General features: G+C 39.7%; 1 protein-coding gene across 4 annotated transcripts in view; it reads right to left on the bottom strand.

The window, feature by feature from the left end:
* MAPKBP1 (mitogen-activated protein kinase binding protein 1) overlaps positions 1–13769 on the bottom strand; it is a 162294-nt gene extending 148525 nt beyond the window's left edge. For 3 of the 4 annotated variants that reach the window (XM_054970918.1, XM_054970920.1, XM_054970919.1), the window contains exons 1-2: positions 13675–13769; positions 11893–12258 (exon numbers count right to left, since the gene is read on the bottom strand). In XM_054970918.1, coding sequence (XP_054826893.1) covers positions 11893–12009 — 117 coding nt within the window. In that variant the 5' untranslated portion in view covers positions 12010–12258; positions 13675–13769. Of the gene's footprint in view, positions 1–11892; positions 12259–13532 lie in introns of all 4 variants that reach the window. The other variant, XM_054970917.1, reaches the window with a different exon arrangement.
* Between the last annotated feature and the right edge of the window lie 1315 nt (positions 13770–15084).

Genomic DNA, 15084 nt, shown 5'->3' with positions numbered 1-15084 from the left:
AGAGTAAGCGAGCGAGCAGGCAAGCAGTGGCAGCAAATGCCAATTGACTTGTATTGGCTAGCTGCACCAAAAAGTAGCAATGAGGCAAAATCAAACAGAAAAGGGAAGGGGAAGAGCCCCCTCACTCACCACACAGACACTTTCCCAGCTGTTGCCTAGGGAATTCATTCTTGCTCCTTGCTCGCATAGAGAAGAATGAGAGCTCTCGCGTTGGCAAGCAGATCTGCTATCTACATTTTGAGGGCTAAGATTGGTGTTGCCATGGCTGCAGAACATCCACCCCTCCCGTTGCCTAGGGAATTCATTTTTGCTCCATAGAGCAGAATGGGAGCTCTTGGGTTGGCAGGCAGAGCTGCCTATCACGGTTTTGAGGGCTAAGATTGGCTGCAGAACGTACACTCCGTTGCCCCTGGAATTCATTCTTGCTCCTTGCTCCATAGAGTAGAATGGGAGCTCTCTGCTCAGCAGGCAGAGCTGCCTATTAAGTGTTTAAGGGCTGCAAAATGTCTGCGGATGTCCTCTCCATTGCCTAGGGAATTGATAGATCGGCGCCAGGATGCCTGGACTCATGGACCAACGGACCAGCCCAAATGGACCAACATTCGTGAAAAAGGTGAGTCCCACGAACTGTGTGTTCATGAACCGGGCTGGACCATGCAAAAATTTGGTCTGTTTTCCAAACTATGCCTACCTCTACTGGCCAGTACTACCCCCATTATCCCAGCAAGGCTCAGTCATGCAAATATTACTGGAGTACCAAAGAACTCAGCCTTGAGAAAGAAGAAACAGTTAAAAAACAACTATACTCAAGTTCCACATTATCACCAGCTACTCAAACAGCAAGAGCTCTGTTTATATATTATCTATGATCTTAAGCTGCTGTTTAGCCTTTACAGTTTTTTCCTTATTGGGGAATGTTGCTAAAGCCATCTTAAGTTAAGAGCACAGAGAGCAGCAGAGAGAGATAATACACATAAGCAGGCAGAGAAACCTCAAAATACAAGCTAAACACAAATTCTTTCCAGGAAAAGGAAGTGCATTTGCAATACACGCACTTTCTGATTTTCAACAGGTTGACCACTGAAAGAGATTGCCTAACTTCTTCCAGGAGAATGGGGCACTTCCCAGGCTAAGGAAAAATCCTCAGCCTTCCCATTTTCTAACTGGATTTTGTCCCTTGCTCCTGTCTTAATTGCTTTTGAGGACTGTGATGATCAACACTGAATAAGAGTTCAGTGTTTCCCCCAGCATAAAGCACCCAGGCACAAATAGCCCTCAACACTAACAGTACAAAATAATACGCTTCAGGAAGGCCCTCAGTTACCATCCCCTTGCAGCTTTGTATCAGGATTCCTGAAAAATTAGAGGTATTTACACTTTATTCTTCTCGAATATGCTAGCCAGGATGCACTAGGGTGCTTCTCCCAGCAAGACAAGGCCCTGGGTGCCAATATAAATCCCATTAAGAGAAAATGCTCTAAGTCTCAACTATTGCCAACAAACCTTGAGGCAACAATAGGTGATACATGAAGTAAAGAGTTTCCTGGGCTCTTTAAAGCCTACTGGAAACAATAAGCAACAGTCACACAAAAGCAAAAGCAGAAGTATTAGAGCTAATCCCAAAACATTTTTTTTCTCTCTAGAAGGGACTTGTGGAGAAAAACCCTTCCCATGCTGGAATGAAAAAGCCATGCCACTATTTAATGAAAGAAACTCATTAGAATGAACATAGAACAAATGTTGATGTGGTCTTTTGGTTCCTACAGTTGTGGGAACATGACTTCAAAAAACACTTTGGACAACATATCAAAGCATGCAAAAGAGCGATATAGTTCACTTAGGTTTTTTTCCCCTCAGGCATATTATAAGCTAGTCATCAACCTTCAAATGATCCTACGGAAACACTACAGAACACCAGTCTTTTTCATGTTATTACATAGACATTCCCACACTGGATTTCTGTTAGAAAATGCACCCTAGTTAAATCTGTGAGGGTAATGATGCACTTAGATACAGTTTTATTCAGTTTTCAACACATCATGGCTTTTGTAGCTGTAAAGCTACATTCTCATACAAATGTATAACACACTGTAACAAGTTTTTTGGCAATATTTCAGGAGATCCTTTTACACAAGTTCAAAATAGTGCAGGCACACAGATGTTCCAAGGATAAAAGTGTGATACAGCCAAGTCATTGAAATCATGGTGGATTTTGGATTCATTTTGATGGAGCATTCACAGCAAAAATCAGACGTGGAATATCTACAAGTTGCTCCACAATAGAATTGTGAATTCCACAATAAAATAAGTTTGACAGCAAACCAAATCAGGATTCATAAAATCCAAGTTTAAGTACTGCTTCTTGCAATATTTTTGAAAGATACTCCATCTTTTTGTGGATCTGCTGACATTACAGGCAGGGTTGAAAGATAATGTTCTGAAAACATTTAAGTCAAATTCTAAATGTAAAAGGTAATAAATTAACTGGAATATTTGCAAAAAATTAATGACTAAACACAATGACTAGGATGACTAAATAAAATGTACAATCATTCGTACTGATGAAGCATTCCAATTCAAGTCTAAACTTGCCACTTATTTTAGATCCCATCTAGTGCATAGATAATAAGGTCCTGTTGCCTATACAATACCAATCCATCCACCAGCAGATGACACTATCAGGGAGAATAAATATAGGAGAGAGAAAGCTGCAACAATTTAAGTTTTTGGCAAAGCAAACATTGTTAAAGGATTGCCAACTGCTTCCTACTGAGAATTAATTACAAGAAACACATTTAAAACAACATGCAGAAGGGAGAGCTAACATTTACCCACTACAGTTTCTTCTGCATTGAAAAAGCTAGCAAGGTTACACTGGGCTGAAGCAATTTAGATTTTCAAAACCGTTGGGGGACTTATAAAGCAAGACTATGCAGTCAATACCCACTAAATACAGCAGTTTTAAACTGAAATAACATGCACAGGATGATAGTGTTTGATTATTTAGTAGTTCTACAAGCCAGGGACCCACAAGGACTTGCAGGGGGCACCTCATTTTCCTCTCCCCCCCCCTGCAGCAACCCCCATATCCTTAACCTTTCCCTACTTCCTTCTGTCCTTCACACTCACCAATCAATCTTTATCTGCCCATTTTCAGCTATATTTATTTATTTGATTTATACCCTGCCTTTCACCACAATAGGGTCCTACAGCAGCTCACACGTAAAGTTAACTACACCATTCAGTGGTGGTAGATAAATTCATTTCTTAACCAGTTACTTTCTCCGTATTCAATTAAATTGAGCTTTTAAAGCAATAATGGAATTACAAGAAGTTGGGGAGAAGTTAGGCTGTTGTGGGGATGACAATCAGGGTTACCTCTATATACAACACTTTTGTCATAGCTTTAATACAATTATGAGAAACTATGAAAAGTGTCAGGATTAGGTTTTGTGGTAACAATGATTAGAAAACATGGTAATTAAAACTGGAAACCATGAAGGATGAAAAATGAGTCTGGCTCCTGAGTTTTTGGGGTATAAATGCTATAAGCATTAAAGTTAAGTCACATTGCACAGATTCAAATGTTTTCAACCCCTTTGTTGTGATCATAAAATACTTTGGGATCAACAGTGAAATGTTCAATGGGAGTTTATTTTAGCAAGCTGAACTAGGGATGCTATGTCCCCCGGGGCTTGGACCAGGGGGGCTTGGATGGGCACCAGGAGGACTTACGTTGCATTTGGGGCCTATTTTTCTCAAATTGGCCCTGTACAGGACCTGTTGCTTCCCAGCCCAATGAAGAAGTGCAGTGGATTTTGCAAGACCACACTGCAGAGCTCCCATGCCTGTTCCCGCACCTTTCCCCCCTGCTCACCAGGTGAAAAGTGGGGGGGGGGCAGAAGCTGGAAATGGGGGATCTCCCACCCCCACCAGGGGAATGAAATCCCTAAGCAGAACTAGCTTGTAAGGCTTTTTCTATCTTTCAATCTGAAGTCTTTGTCAGAAAGCCACTCAGAAGAACCAGAATGATCAAAGAGACAATGTAAGGAAAACTGTTTTCAGGAGAGAGATCTTATGCTACATAAATTCCTGCCTTACAGACAGAATCTACACTGATGCTTTTTTTTCCTTCCATATTGTTAAGAAGCCACAGTTGACTGTTAAAAAACAGACAATTACTGGACCTGAAAGGGCATGATCTAAAATTTGGGTGGCATGGATATCTATGGTATGACAAAGTTAAAGCCAACGCAGAGTTTAATAATCATTATGTAAGGCGTGCAATCCTGAGAGTATGGAATAAATACAAACTTAAGTTTTATTCAAAAATACCTCTCTGGCTGTCATCACAAGAAGCTCATTTTAGAAGGGAAATGGTTAGTCCACCTAAATGGTTAACTTATCAGGATTTATTGGAATTCTCTCAGGACCAAGTTAAAATTAAATCAAGAGAGGACTTAGCAGCGGAAGGGCACGCTTGCCAGTGGTTTTCATATATGCAAATTCTGGAGAGATTCAAATTAGACAAGAGTCAATATGACTTTGAGAAATCTAAAACTGAATTTGAAATAGCCCTTTGTACAAATGATGAACATGTATAAACTTTTGTTGAAGTTTGAGACAGAAAAAGAGCAAGTAAAAGAATGTATGATTAAATGAGCAAAAAATTGTGGACACGATATATTAATGGAGCAAGGGGAAAATACGTGGACAAGAAGGCTGAAATTTACATTAAGCTCCAGTATTAAAGAAAATTTTTACAAAATGATGTATCGTTAGTATATGACGCCTTAAAAATTGGCTAGAATGTATAAGGGGGCGTCAAATGTATGTTGGAAATATGTCAAACAAGAAAGGACATGTGGTGGACATGTAAGAAAGCAAAGAGGTTTTGGTTACAGATACAATCATCAATTCAGAAGATTTTGAAGATTAAACTTCAGCTGAAGCCAGAGACTTTTCTGTTGGGAGTAACAGACAGCTAGTTGGAAAAAACACTGTTTTTATACTTTATTACAGCAGCAAGAGTACTTTATGCACAAAAGTAGAAAACTACAACATTGCCTACAGTGGAGGAACGGTTGACAAAAGTGCTGGGAGTTTGCGTCAATGGCAAAACTAACTGCACTGATTAGAGAAAGGACAGTAGTTAACTTCTTGACTGAATGGAAACCGTTAATAGACTTTTTGCATGAAATGGATAACAAGAATTGGATGACATCTGCATTTATGGACTAAGAAACATGAACAATAGAAAAAAGAGGGGTTGTGTGACTCTAGAAATGATATATACTTGTTGCGGAGAAAAACGGAACTCAACCTGCAGTGTAATCTAGGTTTTTTGCTTGTTCGTTTTCTTTTCCCTTTTCCTTTTAATTATATAGATATATGTATTGTTAGTGTGTCATGTTTAAAATTGTGTGTTTTTTCTTATTCTCTATGTTTATTGTTTATTATGTTATGGTGTATAGTTTATAGTTTAAATAAAGAAAATTTTTAAAGACAAAAAGAAGCCAAAGTTGAGATGCCACCATATTAAGTAACATGATCATCAAATTCTAGAAAACAACCAAAGCTAAGCTGAATATCCTTGGCTTAAAGATCTGTATTGAAGCATATTAATTAAAAAATCTCGTAATGTTTCACAGTGCTACCTGATCAAACTATATATAGCTGGGCAGAGAACAACTTCCTTGAGCTAAGTGCCTTGTCTTAGAAGAACTAACACTTCTGACTGCCAAATATTTATCCTCTGAATCCATCTATTTTAACCCTTCCTCATATCAGTATTAAAGTCTGTATACTTAACTGTTTTTTTAACAGAAGAGACTGAAGAGCCAGAACAAAAACTAGTTACAAAAACCAAAACATAGGTTGTGGTCTCTTTTCAGACAAAGAGACCAGTCTTCCCACCAGGCTGTCTTCCTTTTTGTACATCCCTGCCTCCTGCTCTCAGCTTTATTTTTCTTCACCTTCCTGATAATGTATACAACTACATCTCAACAGCTCATGGGTGACAGGACAAGCAGTGCCATAAAGGGATTATCAGGCAAGAGACTCTCTCTCCTAAAATCAGAAAGAAACCAAAGCCAGAATCTGGGCTTAAAAACAACTCTTGTTTTAGGATGTGCCTTATGGCAATTTGGTTGCACTTATAAGAACAAAGTAGGTAAACAGTCAGAAATAAGATTCCCTAAGATCATACATAAGATAAAGATTTGAAAAGATATAGGCTAACTAATTTTAACAAATCCATCTGATTTTAACCCGATCCAGTCTATGACACTAAGCCCATGAGAAATGAAAGCAATGCAAGACATAATTTGACATTTTAATATTGCAGACACAGCAGTCTGAACAATAGAGGAGATCAGGTGCCAGCATTTACTGTCATAGACAAGCCAAAACCATTGCATTAAACATAATCAGGATGACAGTGAAAAAGTAACCATGTAAACTATACAATCCACCAGCAAACCTAGCTGTTATATTCAGAAGCCCATGGACACAGAAGAATCATTCACCTTATATGAAAGAGGCACTAACACTTAAAAAGGCTGAATTGTTATGAGTGATTATCCAAAAAGTACACAAATGATTTAGCCTTAGTCCACAGTAAAACTCATGCAGCAGGTAACCCAGCTGGGGTGCATTATTCATGCTTTCTGTATCCAAGCTATTAGCTAAGTCCACCAATCTTCTTGTCTGGCATGAACATCTTGTGGTACAACTGATTTTTGTCCCAACCAATTGTATACTCTGCAGAAAACAGAATTCCAGCCCAACCAAAAGAAAATTCTACTTAAAGTGCTGTATTTCAAAACCTCCTATATGTGTAGAAAAATTATAAGCCTGGCTGTACTCATCACACAACAATAAGGGTTACACATGCCTTTTTAAACAATACAGAGGCAAATTCATATATTCTGCTATCAGCGTGACAGTCATCTCAAGTGATGGTGTCGCTTTTGCTTTCACCTGGAAAGGTCACTTCCTTGAAAGTGTTCCTACCTCAAACATGCTCTCCATGAAACAAACTAAATGTTTCTGTGTGGCAAAATTAAATTCAAACAAAATGTTTTTCTGGATTTAGGAAGGACTCCAACTTTTGTGAAGGCCAAAAAATACATTTCTGATCAAAAGATAGGTATGTTATTTAGGGTAGCCAGCTCTTTATTGGGAAATTCCAGGAGATTTGGGGAATGGATCCTGGAGAGGGCAGGGTCAGGGGAAAGGAGGGACTTCAGCAAGGTATAATGCATAGAGTGTACCCTAGGGTTGCCAGGACTACCCTTAACATATTGTTCAGTGAATTCCACTGAATGTAAGATGACCCTCTTTAAAAAGTTAAACACTTACACAAAATGACCAGACATAACTGTAAGTTGGACATCAAAGCAAAACTAACCTCTCTTTTTTATGGCATAACTGTGATAAAAATATAGCAATGCCTTTGAGTAGATAATGTATGCTCATACTCACCATGAATATCTATTAGGCTCCCATTCTGGGAGGTCTCTAAACCAACATTTTCACACACTTGCAGTGCTACCCAAGCAGTTACATCCATTAAACCCACTGGCTTTAACTCTGCTTAGGATGGCTCTGTTGATGTCAATATCTACATATATAATTACATCCCTCGCTCACTTCTCAGTCTGCATACTGAAAGTCTTAGCCTTTAGACCACTGCTTACATGGCCCAGAATCAGCAGCCTTCATAACTCAGGATATATTTCTTTGTTTTCTGGGTCAGGATTTATTCCTCTGCTTTGGACTCAATTATTCATATACTGATTGCATAAATAAGGGACTGAAGCACTTTGAGGACTCAAAATAATACATTCACATTAAAAAAAAATTGAGAGAAATGTAAGCATCCCAATTAGAACCAAAATACGAGACAACAAAACCAATGAACACATTTAGTGGTAACAGTTAATTATTTCCATGGAGGAACATCAGAAGGCTGCCTTTTAATACAAAAGTTTGTAACTGAGGCTATAAATCTGTGTCTCTCCTTGAGATTTCATTTACATATTCATTTTCCATTAAGTCAGATACATTACCTTTTCTCCCACTCTAAACGTTCTGAATAGGAATAGTCCAGGAATTGTTATTACAAAAATCGTGCTACTATCTGCAATCTAATTTCTCAGACACTAAATCACACTGGACAATATTATTTTAATATACCGTGTTTTCCCTTCCATCTTATTAAAGCTTCACTTGATTGGTAGTTGAGAGAGTTTGTGGAGTTCTATAAGCAACTAAATCCACCCAACTTATTATCCATAAACTAGATAAGTAAAGACTTAAATCCCCTGGTTTTAAAGATGGGGCAAGGTGTCTGATTGATCTGTCGATCCTATTGTTGTAGTTAATATGATCTTACTAAATAGTGTTTTGCTGTTTTTAACTTAATTTTAAATATACCCAAAACTAAGCCTTTGATCCTTAAGTCTAAAAATCATACCTTCACATGTGGCTTTAAAGAATTTGCCTATACTAAAAACAAGCCTAGGTATCTGTAGTAGTTCAAGTAATATTAAAACTCAAGAAGATTAGATTTTCTAGACAATACACTTTAAGCAAAAATACTTCACAGACACCCTAACACTGATTTCTTGAGTGCATTCTTGCCGGAGTCACAGAGATTATTTATGTACCCCTCCTGCAAAATGACTGCGAATTACTTCAGTGAAAAGTTCTACTTAAACCAGTTTCAGATGAGCAGGCCTCTTCTAGCCTGTACACTTCTCAACTATAATCCTGCGAAGAGTACTCTGGACAGGAGCCAGTTGGCCACACTAGAGCTCTTCATCTTCTTTCCCTGCCTCCCTCATACAGGTTTCTCTAATCATCTTCCAGAAAACTTCTTGGAGACAAAGAAGGTACCACACTGACTGGGAAGTTCGCCATTGCAGCCCAGTCATTAATTAGAAAGCAACTCACCACCCTTTTCTAAACAAGCCACAGCACTAAAACACAAAGACAGAAAGTACACACACATAGTTTCCAGGTCTAAACTGAGTAACATTAATTGACATTAATCAAGCCTAAAAGGCATATTTCTGGACTGAGAAGAACATGCCACATACTTTCTCTTTAAGCCAGAATTTAGATAGTAGTAGCCATTGATGTTCTTTTCCATATTATATCATCCAATTCACAATTTGTTTGTGACTGAGTCCCCTTTTGCTGAATTGAGTTAATCAGAAAAAAAAATGTGGTCAAGGAGTACCCTTCTCACTTAAGCCGCCAGAGCACAAGCCAAGCATTGAACCTGTACTGGGAAAAGTTTGCTACTACATCCAGTGCCTCCATCTTCAACCCAGGCCACTCACCCCTCTTCCTACTCACTTGAGGGGAAATGATGAGCATCAGAATTAGGAAGGAACAAGGCAGAGGCACAGATGCTGAATCAGTTCCATTACAGCCAAAGGTGCTCTCTCTCTCTCTCAGTGATAACTTGACAACCATACTTTTTCCAGTGGCTTTCCTAGTTACTAAAATTAACAGTTTCCAATTAAAAAATCATTTGAGTAACCATAATTTTGCATAAAGTACTTAAAGCCTCAGGTAGCTCTTCTCTTAGAAAATCAGATTTTATCCAATTTATGCTTCTATTCCACCTTTCATCCAAGGAGTTTAGGATGATGTACATGTTCAATCCCTCACCCTGGCCCATTTTATTCTCAACAACTTTTAACAAATGACAGGTGGAGAGTATGACTGGATCATAGTCACCCAGTGTGTTTTTACTGGCCAAGCAGAAATTTTAACCTAGGTTTCCTAAAAGCTGAGACACAGTGGGTTAGAGTATCAGGCTAGGAAGTGGTAACCCTAAATCTAGGATCTTCCACTTTAGACGCCAAGAGATATAGTGCTCTTTCATAGTTAAACCATATAAAATAGTGTCCGTCTAATTAACTGTATCTCCTGCAACATGTATTACTACCAGCTGCCATGATGCAATGTAACTGCATCCATTTATACCATTTGTTCTTCTTGGGAGAATGTTTATTATTTGTGTTAGTTGAAGGCACTGGCAGAAAACTGAGATAGAGAGACTGAGTAGAGTAAATAACCTAGCACACAGGTGGCAAGTGTGGCTGCTTAGGAGGGATTGGGAAGGACAGGGACACAGAGGCAGACGTCCCTCAGATGCTGTGCATTTCTATTCATAGCCAGTCCTTAATGCTGAACTCATAAGGCTTATTCCTAGCCTGCTGCAAGCTCTTTTGTCACCAACATTCCACAATATTCTCAAAACACTTAATTACATCAGGAAAATGAAGTAACTGTGTTCTTTCTTAGCATAAATTTATTTTGCTTGAATTGAAGGAATTACATACTAATTTCAGCTTCTTTTAAGTACTGGTTATTGTCCAGCAGACAGAAAATCACAGGGTATGAAAGAACAAACCAAGGAGTGCCTTCATTTTGCTTTAGTTTCTCATGTCTTGCTAGCCCATTACAATGAGACTATAAACAAAACAGTTTAAATTAATGAAATAGAGTATTAATTTCCTTTATGAAATTACACAAATTGTACCAGATAAATGACAGTTTTAAATTAATGAAATAGATGATTATCTTCCTTTATGAAATTAGACAAACTGTACCAGCACAGTGCAAGCACTAATTTAATTTCAGGCTACAATAGTTTTTTTTAATGCACTTTATCAAGGGTAGTTTCTTTTTAAAAAATTAATGCTTGTCTTCAACTCAAGTAGATTCAAATAAGCAAAGTTTTGCTCCTTTTTAGTTTTGCTCTTTTTTATTTTGCAGAAATAATTCTGCAGACTAAATCTTGCCCACTCCCCAAAAAAGTGAGCATGGGACTGCAAAACTGATGGATCTCAATGCAATTTACTTCAGAATAAGAATGTATAGGTTTATGCTGGGGCTTAAGTATAGGACATTTGCAACACATGTTGTAATCCTTCCAAGCAGGCCAAGATACTTTAAGGCACACATTTATTTGTAATAACTCATAATTAGATGTAGTTAGACTAATTTTACAGATGGGGATACTGAGTCACTTGTTTGTGCTTTTCCTCCAGGGTCATACGATTGGACACAGGAAAGGACTCAGAAATTTGGACTCCCATGTCCCTAATTTAATCAATGTGACCAGCCTGTTTTATTCCGCCTTTTTATTTTCTATGCAAATTAAACAAGCTCACCCTCTCAAGGAGAGCAGAGTCACACTGTGTGTCTGTTGTATATCATTTGAGCAAAGTACCATGGGAGGGAGAAATAAACTTAATGATAGAACTATTACAAGTTTTAAAAAGTGACTAGTAACAAAATGTGCACAATGACAGACAGCAACCTCTCAAGGATTCATTACCTCAATGCAGGATTATTTCCTAGAAACTTCTAATCCTTTTCATTGTAATTAATTAGTAATATGTCATGTAGTGCAACAGCTTTTGTAACAAAGACTGCCTGTTGTCATTTTAAATGCAACAGATTATCATACATGTTCCTTTGGGGAAAAGAATGTTCAAGATGCATAAAACACACAAGTTAAAAGCTTTGTTTTAATCTAAGCGGCCACTTATCCTTCACTTCCTTGTACAAGAGTGGGGGTTCATTACCTCCTGTCTTCTTTCATGCCAGTCGCCCAGGTAAGTATAAGGGCTCAATATTGCTTCAGTTCCAACATACTCTAAAGTTCTTAAACACACATACATTGAGAAAAAAAAACCTTTATGTGACCCTCAACAGACAGCAACCTTGCCTTTCATTACTGCACTACTCATAACTTTGGAAAGCAGAAGCAGCACTCACTGCCACCCTGGGACATTTCGTGACCCAATGTAATGAACAGACAAATCTTAGGCAACAAAATAGACATTACTCACAAGCAAAGCTCACCTTAGTGCTGATGTCTTCCCTCTTACTCCCAGGCTTGCTCCTCCTCAGTTTGATCGAGGGAGATCGAAGCAGGTTCTTTATTCTGCTTGTTATTGTTGAGCCTTCAACGGACATCATGGCTTCCTGTGGTGACAGTGCACTGCCCCTCTCTCAAACACTACTTTCCCCAGCAGCTAACACAACAGAGCAGTTCAGGCCTCCATCAGTGCTGCCTTTCATATTTCTCTCCAGTGACTCCACGTTCCAGATAGTCCCTCTTCATTTCATCACAAGGCTTCTGCTTCAGGGCACACTTATTGTAACCTTTATTATTGTTATTCCAAATTCCTCTTCGGTCTGTTCAAATGACTGAGATCTATATGGACCCTAGAGGGGAAAAGGAGGAGGAAAGCCCAACATGAGTCAATAGAGGACATCCTCAACCACATTTTAACTTCATCATAAAAGGAGAATGAATGACACCACACATCAAGTGCCGAAGTCCTATTACAATTTTGTGAGGAGCATTTTACGTTCAAGATTACAGTGATCATATCAGACAATTGTGAAAAGAGCTGCAATAAGTCTCACACTATTAACATCAAGATTTAAAGTTAGAATGTCGGCCCACTCCTTTCCATAAGCATAAATAAATAAATAAATCCTAATGTCAGATCTTGACACCTTGTACAATGCACAGTCATTAGAGATTAGTCTTATGGCAGAATCACAGCCAAGTGTCCAAGAAAAGCATCTTTCCCTGTTCATACCAGAGTAACAACACATAATGCACGGTTGTGGTATTTAAATTACAAAGGAAATAGAAGTCATATGCATAAGCAAGGGGTAAACAATGAATTTACTCCTAGCAGGTCTGAGATCAACCAACACACATTTAGTCCATACTCTAATGTACTAGATGTTTTCTAAATAAAAAGTTTATATAAATACTATTTCAAATATTCCCTCCCATTCCTTATTTAAGAGACGTATGATGAGCAGCCAGGAGATGCTTCAGGCCCCCAAACTTCCACACATCTTTAACTGATGGAGGGGGAGGAGGCAATCTATCCAAATAGCCAACAGAAGTTTAAAATGAAATGCATCCCTGCCTGCAAGTGAGAGAAAGCACAAAACGCCTGAAGCTGCGAGTTCATAAGCCTCCTCGAAGCTTTTTGCAAAAATGTTATGAAGACCGAGAACTCCGCGGTGCAATTCAACCTGTCAAGAGAGTTTTCTACAGTAAGCCAAATAAACGTAATTGTAAACGGAAACCTACTACACGAACCAACCATTGTTAGCTTAGCGAACAAGCAGCAGCGCTTCGCCGAGAAGGAAAGAGAGGTTTAGGAACACTTCTCTCCTAGCGCCTGTCCATGAAGCCGATTTTTCCCCGTTCAAAGAAAGCCACTGTGGAATTTAAAGGCGTCTTTTCAGTCACCTACTCATCCCTTCTCACCCGGAACGTCCTCGCTATGCAGGAATCAAGACCGCAGAGGCAGGAGGAGAAAGAGGGGAGGAGAGGATTTAAAGTACAGGGAAGGTCGGGAGATCTTCTTGCAGGTTTTTCAAAAAAAAGCTTGCAAATCCGGGTGGAGCGGGGTGGGGGGGGGGGGAGAGAGGAAGGAAGGAGATAAAATAGGAAGGAGGGCTGGCTTTACCCTTTAGCCCCAGTCAATTTCACCACAGTCCACAAAACTGACGGCACAAGGCTTGGAAGTAGCTGGGGTGCCCGAGCCAGCAGGGCAGCCAACCCGCCCCCTCCCCAGAGAATTGGCTCCAAGCTCTCGGATTCTCCCCCACCTCCTTCACACTCAGCTGTTTCCTCTCGCCAAGTTCCCGGCTAGCGACCGCTCTCGCTGCCGCCGCCGCTTACCCGCTCCAACCCCTGCCTGCAGGGATTGTATAGCTCTTCTGGCGCAGCACTCACGCTGACAGATCCCTACCAGGCAGATTCTGCGGAGGCTATGGTGGCCGACCTGGAACAAAACGCGAAACAGAAAAAAAGCGCGCGGGAGGGGGATGAAAGAGGTTGAAAGCGCCCTCTGATTTCGAGGCAGAGAATGAGATTAGCGATCTGACCTCAAAGCTCTAGAAGTGGCTTTCTTGCCAAGGGCGAGTGACTCCTCGTGCTTTACTCGCCCCTTCTGGCTGCTTCCAGATCACATCTTTACAAGAAAAATTATGAACCGGTTTGCCAGATTCGACCAAGCATCAGTTCTGCTCCTGGAAACGTGCCTGTGGCAACTTGGATGCGTTTTAACGTGCTGGAGCTGAGGCCAAACCGGAGCTCTTTCAGTGCGATACAAACGGCACTAATAAATCACACTGCCAGGCGTTTTTTGTTTTTATTACTGGTAGACCCTTCTGCTTTTAACTGCTGCCTAATAAACAGAAGGTGAAGTGTTTCCCCTCACATCGGGAGGGAAAAAATTACCTGTTGAATTTCGTAGGTGTTAAAGGTAACATCCCACGATTGGCAAACAGGAGCTGTTGCTTTAAGAGGAGTGGAGAAAGGAGATGTTGATGCTCAAGAAAGTATTTGGTGCACCTCATTAATAAAAGTCCTATGCCCACTATGGTGGGCCCACAGCTAGACCTGGAAGGTAGTACTCAATTTGTGAGAAAGGCAGACTATAAACAAAGTAAATTAATCATGCCCAGGTTTGATACAATGGGGTTTGAACAACATATCATAAGAAGAGCTTTGCAGCATCATACCAAAGCGTTATCTAGTCCAGCATTCTGCTTCTATCAGAATGGAAAACTTACAAGAAGAGTGTGACAACCTCCTACAGTTTCAGGGGAATTATGCATGCTGTAATAAACTTCCCCCCTCAACTTCCTCTGAGGGACTCCAGGATAGTGTATTTAAGGGGTCTATAGTGTGCCTGGTCTGGCTCTGGCCTGTGTTGGCTGTCCTCACTCCTATCCCCCGCTGAGATAGATTTTCCCTCCAAATTCTACAAGGTTGTTTACTGGGGCTGGGAAGCTTTTGGTAGCATGTATTGGATGTTACTTAGAATTCCTGTTGTCCCACACTTCAAGTATGTATATATAGTTGAAGTGTAGGACAACAGGAATTCTAAGTTACACTCAAATACACGCTACCAAAAGTTTCCCAGAATAGTTGGTTTATTATCCAGCCCAAGTTTAAATAGAAGAAAAGCAGAGGCCCATGTATCCTTTAAAGTAAAATGGCACCAGATAAAA

This window comes from Eublepharis macularius, chromosome 2 (assembly GCF_028583425.1).
Source record: "Eublepharis macularius isolate TG4126 chromosome 2, MPM_Emac_v1.0, whole genome shotgun sequence".
Taxonomy (NCBI): domain Eukaryota; kingdom Metazoa; phylum Chordata; class Lepidosauria; order Squamata; family Eublepharidae; genus Eublepharis; species Eublepharis macularius.
Note: the sequence above shows the minus strand (reverse complement) of the source record. Positions and strands in the feature narration are given on the sequence as shown.